At 45.6% G+C, this 6000-nt stretch overlaps 1 protein-coding gene across 1 annotated transcript in view; it reads left to right on the top strand.

The window, feature by feature from the left end:
• Positions 1–653: 653 nt before the first annotated feature.
• A2ML1 (alpha-2-macroglobulin like 1) overlaps positions 654–6000 on the top strand; it is a 52993-nt gene continuing 47646 nt past the window's right edge. Inside the window, 3 exon segments of the mRNA XM_083483292.1 lie at positions 654–807; positions 2913–3096; positions 4600–4756. Coding sequence (XP_083339418.1) covers positions 737–807; positions 2913–3096; positions 4600–4756 — 412 coding nt within the window. The 5' untranslated portion in view covers positions 654–736.

Raw genomic sequence — 6000 nt, 5'->3', positions numbered from 1 at the left:
GTGCTTTGGTTTCAGACTGTTTTGGAAGTCAAATGGATTTCTGGAATGGGTTCTGTTCGACTTCCAAGGTACGACTGTATATGGAAGCTGCTTTGGACAACAAAGTGATAACATAAGCAGGTAGTAACTCATGCTTGATTCAAAGAGTAGAAGAAGCACCTCTATCAAACACCTAAGGAGAGAGAGAAAGAGTGACATTTGTCGGAGCCCTCACACGAAAAGGAAAACAAGGGCATACCTGTCCTGAAGCAAGGCATAGTGTCAGGTGGGCCTTGAGACCTTAGGGTGAAAAGGGGGTCCATGTTGGAGCTGTAAGAGCAAGCCCGCCATTGAACACCTAGGGGTTTTGTTCTTCCATGTATATTGCATAAACTTTTAGACCACTGCAGTGGATAGGTGTTTGCATGCTCTGAAGGAGAAAAGGGAAAGGGGCATGTTAGTAAGCGGCCTGGCCAGCTTCTCAGGACACACCTGCCTCTGTCCCAAAGCCAGCTTCTTTCACACCTGCTGTATTTGACTTTCCTTCCCTGTTCTCTGTGTGAGCCTCAGGTGGCGGATCATATTTCTTAAACACTGGGCATAGAGGCCACTTAAGAGTCACACGCCAGGCAGAATGAGGATATAAAATGAGGATCAGATAAGCTGAGAAGCAAGTTAAGGGAGACGTAGAGTCCTCCCTCTTCCAAGTTCCTGCTTGAACATTTGCGGTGCCCTCTGCAGGCAGGTCTCCACAGATATGTGGCTCTTCCTCATTCTCAGTGGCCTTGCTCCCTTCCTCGAGTTAGCTGGTGCAGATGACTCCATCCCGTAAGTTGTTATGTGGTTGGAAGACCTGTGATCTCAGGGAAACAGAATTATAGAGGACATGACTGGGAGGGAGAAGCTGGCCCTTATGAATTCAGAGTTGTGAGGGCCATGAAGAAGTATATTGAGCAGGGGGAGGGGGCTGTTAGGGTGAATGTATCACTAGGGAAAAGAACAGATGGAAATTTGCATCAGTGGTTAAGAAAGGAAAAGCAGAAGGGCTGAAGGAGGCATCTGCTAGGTAATAGTTGCTGCTTTTCCTGGAGCAACTTACAGTCTTCTGAGAGGAAGCTCAAAGTGGACTTTTATGACGAAGAAAAGTAGCATTGCTACCAATTTTCAGCTGTTGAAACATTTTTAGGCAAATTTGGAGGTTCCCATTTGAGTGAAACATCAGAAGACTTTCTGAGGGAAGTCAAAAGTTGTAATGGAGATTATCAAAAGAGGTGGGTTGTCGGTTATGTGTTGTCCAATCATGTAGCTGACCATGTTTTTCAACCTTGGGTCCCTAGATGTTGTTGGACTACAACTCCCATCATCCCCAGTCAGCTTAGCCAGTGGTTGGGGATAAAGGGAGTTGTAGCTCAACAACATGTGGAGACCCAACATTGAAGAATACTCCCAAGGCTGGAGAACAGTGATGTAGCAAGTAGGCACAATGCCAGAGACTCACTGGGCTTTTCCACACTTCCTCTTGTCCCGCGGGGGAAACTGCTCTTTAGCACTCAATCAGAGCAAACAGCAATTCACATTTTCCTGGATTGCCATTTGTTCTGATTGATCACTAAAGAGCTGGTTTTCCCTGGGAAACGAATTGGGTAAGGGGAAAACCACTTGGACCTGTGCTTACTAGGCACAGCACAAGCAGGAGTGTGGATGAGCCCAATCAATGGACCCCTGAGACAAAAGCAGTAAATGTTGTTTCCTAAGCAGAATTCTAATGAAGGGACAGCTTTGTTCATTTTCCACTTCATTTGAACACATGGAGCTGCTTTATAGCATCAGACTGTTGGTCCAAGACAAGCATTGGCTACTCTCATAGCAGCTCTCCTCTAGATCCTTGGACAGGCACCGGTTCTTCCGCAACTCTGCTGCACAGAATCTGTTCATCTGGAGAGTCTTGCAGCTAGGAAAGTACAGATGCTGTTGCTGTTCTGTTTGTTGTTGTGGTTATGCTTACAATTATTAATTATCCTGCCTTTCAGAATATAAATCCTTCAAAGGTGACTCATAAATTATACTGAGTACCACTCAAGTCTTGTGATGCTGTAGTTTCACAGAGTTGCTCATATATTCTGCTACTTTCTCCATTCTATCATGCTCACAGAAATTCAATAAACGCTGTAGGAGTCAGAAGAATTTAACCTCTCTTTCAGCATGAGGATCAAACATTTGGACCCACTACTTTTTAACCTTACTATGCCTGGGACACAGGGGGCGCTGTGGGTTAAACCACAGAGCCTAGGACTTGCCGATCAGAGGTCGGCAGTTCGAATCCCCACAACAGGGTGAGCTCCCATTGCTCAGTCCCTGCTCCTGCCAACCTAGCAGTTCGAAAGCACGAAGTTCAAGTAGATAAATAGGTACTACTCTGGCGGGAAAGTAAATGGTGTTTCCGTGCACTGCTCTGGTTCACCAGAAGTGGCTTAGTCATGGTGGCCACGTGACCTGGAAGCTGTATGCTGGCTCCCTCAGCCAATAAAGCGAGATGAGCGCCGCAACCCCAGAGTCAGCCACAACTGGACCTAATGGTCAGGGGTCCCTTTACTTTTACCTTATGCCTGTATAGTTTTATCTGTGAACAGATGCCAATGTTATGTTTTGACCCACATATTCCTGTTTTCTCTGTATGCCAGTAAAGGTTGATTATTTATTGAGTTACATTAAAATAAAATTAAAAATTAAAATACAATAAACAATAATCAGCATGTGCAAAATCATCATAGGAAAATAGGAAGCTGCCATGCACCAAGGCAAAGTATTGGATTTCAGGCAGGAATGCCCTTTAGAGTGCAGATAACTGGACTAATTGCCTGCAAATAATCTCGCTCCCTAAAGAAAGGTGTGTTCTTGTTCTCGTCTCTCTCCCTCTCATCTTCTGCATTCAGGAAATACATGCTGGTCCTTCCAGCCCGTCTGAACTACCCATCCAGTGATAAGTTGTGCATGGACCTGGGTGATGTGGAAACATCTGTAGTGCTCAGCATCACCTTGGAGACTAAGAACAAGAGCCACGTTCTGCTGGATGGATTCAGATGGCATGAGAAACAGCTGAAGTGCCTGACTTTCACAGTGAGTGATGTATATCAGTAGTAAATCTGGTCTGGATAATGAAAAATAATAATAAAGTGCAGAGTATAAATCAGATGCATCAACTGTGCTTGTGCAGAACGGTGTCCTTTGATCTATACCATGCTGCTTCACCTCTGACACTGATTAGCTGAGCTGGTGTGGTGTCATGGAATGCACAAGAACATTCCACCTGCTCAGGAACATTTTTAGAATTTTTGTAGTCCAACTTCTAAGAGAGCAGGAAAAAAGTTGTCAATTTGACCGAGAGTAGTGGAAACACTAACCTGAGGAAAAGAAGAAGTGGCGCTTCCTCCTGTAATTACAGTGGTACCTCGGGTTAAGTACTTAATTCTTTCCGGAGGTCCGTTCTTAACCTGAAACTTTTCTTAACCTGAAGCACCACTTTAGCTAATGGGGCCTGCCGCTGCTGTCGCTGCATGATTTCTGTTCTCATCCTGAAGCAAAGTTCTTAACCCGAGGTACTATTTCTGGGTTAGCAAAGTCTATAACCTGAAGCGTATGTAACCTGAAACGTATGTAACCCAAGGTACCACTGTATTTGAATTGTACCCCATTCTATAGACTGTACAGTGGTGCCTCGCAAGACGAAATTAATTCGTTCCGCGAGTTTTGTCGTCTTGCGATTTTTTTCGTCTTGCGAAGCACGGTGTCGGGAAAGTTTTGGAAAAGCTTCAAAAATCCCCAAAGTCTTTAAAAACCTCAATAAAGGCTACCACACCGCGTTCTATGAGTCGCAACTGTATTAATGGTTTTACGAAAAAGGAAACAAACTTGCAAGACGTTTCCGTCTTGCGAAGCAAGCCCATAGGGAAAATCGTCTTGCGAAGCAGCTCAAAAAACAAAAAACCCTTTCGTCTAGCGAGTTTTTTTTCTTGCGAGGCATTCGTCTTGCGAGGTACCACTGTAGTCTCCTAACACTCTTTGTCTACCACACAAAACACTGCAATTGTACTTTAAAAATCACACACGGAAATGCCTTTGTGATGGCCAAAGCCCTGTCCATTGGGGAAGTCATTGTGGTTTGGTGATAAGGGTGTTTCTTTTGGCTGTAGAAGTGTCCGGTTCACAGCTCTGCTCATCCATGAAATACATTGGGTAGTTGTGGGTCAATCTCCCTTCCTCTCAGCCTACTTGACAAGGCTAAATGGCAACAACCCCATAGATGCTGCTTTGAGTTCCATTCAGGGATGGAACATGCAATAGTTGAATCATGTTGCCACATGGAGGTCCAGTGTTCAGATTACTGGATCCTGCCTATTCTCTTCCTGATATGGTCTTTCCATTATGCTGTCCTTTGTTAGACGTCCAGGACAAGAGGAAACATCTGTAGGGGGTTTGACCTATGTGCGTCACTGCCCTCCACCACCGCCCCATTCTCTCCATTTTCCTGCTCTTTCATTCACCCTTTCCTTTCAAATACATGCATTTAATCCTCCCTGGATTGGGGAATCCTGTTAACGCTAAGTGACTTGTGTAAACCAGGTACCGCCTCCTGCAGATGGCTCGGAGGAAGTTGCTGCCATCCGACTTTCTGATGCCCAGGGGAAGATAGATGAGCAGAAGCAGGTTCTTATTCAGAAAGCGGAAAGTGGCACTTTTCTGCAGATGGACAAGGCCATCTATTCTCCAGGACAACTGGGTAAGGAGAAAAGAGTCCCTGGGGCTGGCGGGCTGGCTCTTAATATGTAAGTCGGGCTAGTGGCAGGCACTTTTGATAGTAATGTGATAGTAAAAGAGGGCATACCAGCCCTCCTTCATTTTGGGGCCATGACACCACTGGTTACTGCAGAGCTGTGCGTAATCCTAATGCATGTGTTTATATATCTCTCCAGTAAAGCATGTTACAGATATGAGGCAACAGACTCTATTAGGGAATTGTAAAGGTAAAGTTAAAGGGCCCCCTGACCATTAGGTCCAGTCGTGACCGACTCTGGGGTTGTGGCGCTCATCTTGCTTTATTGGCCGATGTACAGCTTCCGGGTCATGTGGCCAGCATGACTAAGCCGCTTCTGGTGAAGCAGAGCAGCACATGGAAATGCTGTTTACCTTCCCGCCGGAGCGGTACCTATTTATCTACTTGCACTTTGACGTGCTTTTGAACTGCTAGGTTGGCAGGAGCTGGGACAGAGCAATAATAATAATAATAATAATTTATTATTTATACCCCGCCCATCTGGCTGAGTTTCCCCAGCCACTCTGGGCGGCTCCCAATCAGTGTTAAAAACAGTACAGCGTTACATATTAAAAACTTCCCTGAACAGGGCTGCCTTAAGATGTCTTCTGAACAGGAGCTCACCTCGTTGCTGGGATTTGAACAGCCAATCTTCTGATCAGCAAGTCCTAGGCTCTGTGGTTTAACCCACAGCGCCACCCACGTCCCTATTAGGGAATTGTAGAAATCAATAAATGGTAGGATTTTGGTTATTTGGGAATATGAAGGGAAAATACAAGCTGCAGAGGAATTCCTGGGTTACCCCAGTCCCTTCAGTACATTAAAACATAGTAAGACATCAAACATTAAAATCTTCCCTAAACAGGGCTGCCTTCAGATGTCTTCTAAAAGTCAGATAGTTGTTTATTTCCTTGACATCTGATGGGAGGGCATTCCACAGGGCAGGCGCCACCACTAAGAAGGCCAAGAACGGCCAACGTAGTACCATTGAGGGCCACTGGCAATGCAAGAGAACTGTGCTTGCCCTTGTCCTGAGTTATGAACAGAGACAGGTGATTTGGCAGGTTGTCGGGTTAATTGGGCGTGATGTCCTTGGAAGAGTTTGGGGCCAAACAGAAGGCTTGGATGAGCTGAACAAAGATGAGAACAATCTCGGCTGGCAGATGGCAGGCTGGGAGAGACACCTTGGGCTCCAGCACTGCACTGTTGTG

This window comes from Podarcis liolepis, assembly GCF_965112155.1.
Source record: "Podarcis liolepis genome assembly, chromosome: 17".
Classification (NCBI taxonomy): domain Eukaryota; kingdom Metazoa; phylum Chordata; class Lepidosauria; order Squamata; family Lacertidae; genus Podarcis; species Podarcis liolepis.
The sequence above is the reverse complement of the archived record's forward strand: the minus strand, read 5'-3'. Positions and strand labels throughout refer to the sequence as shown.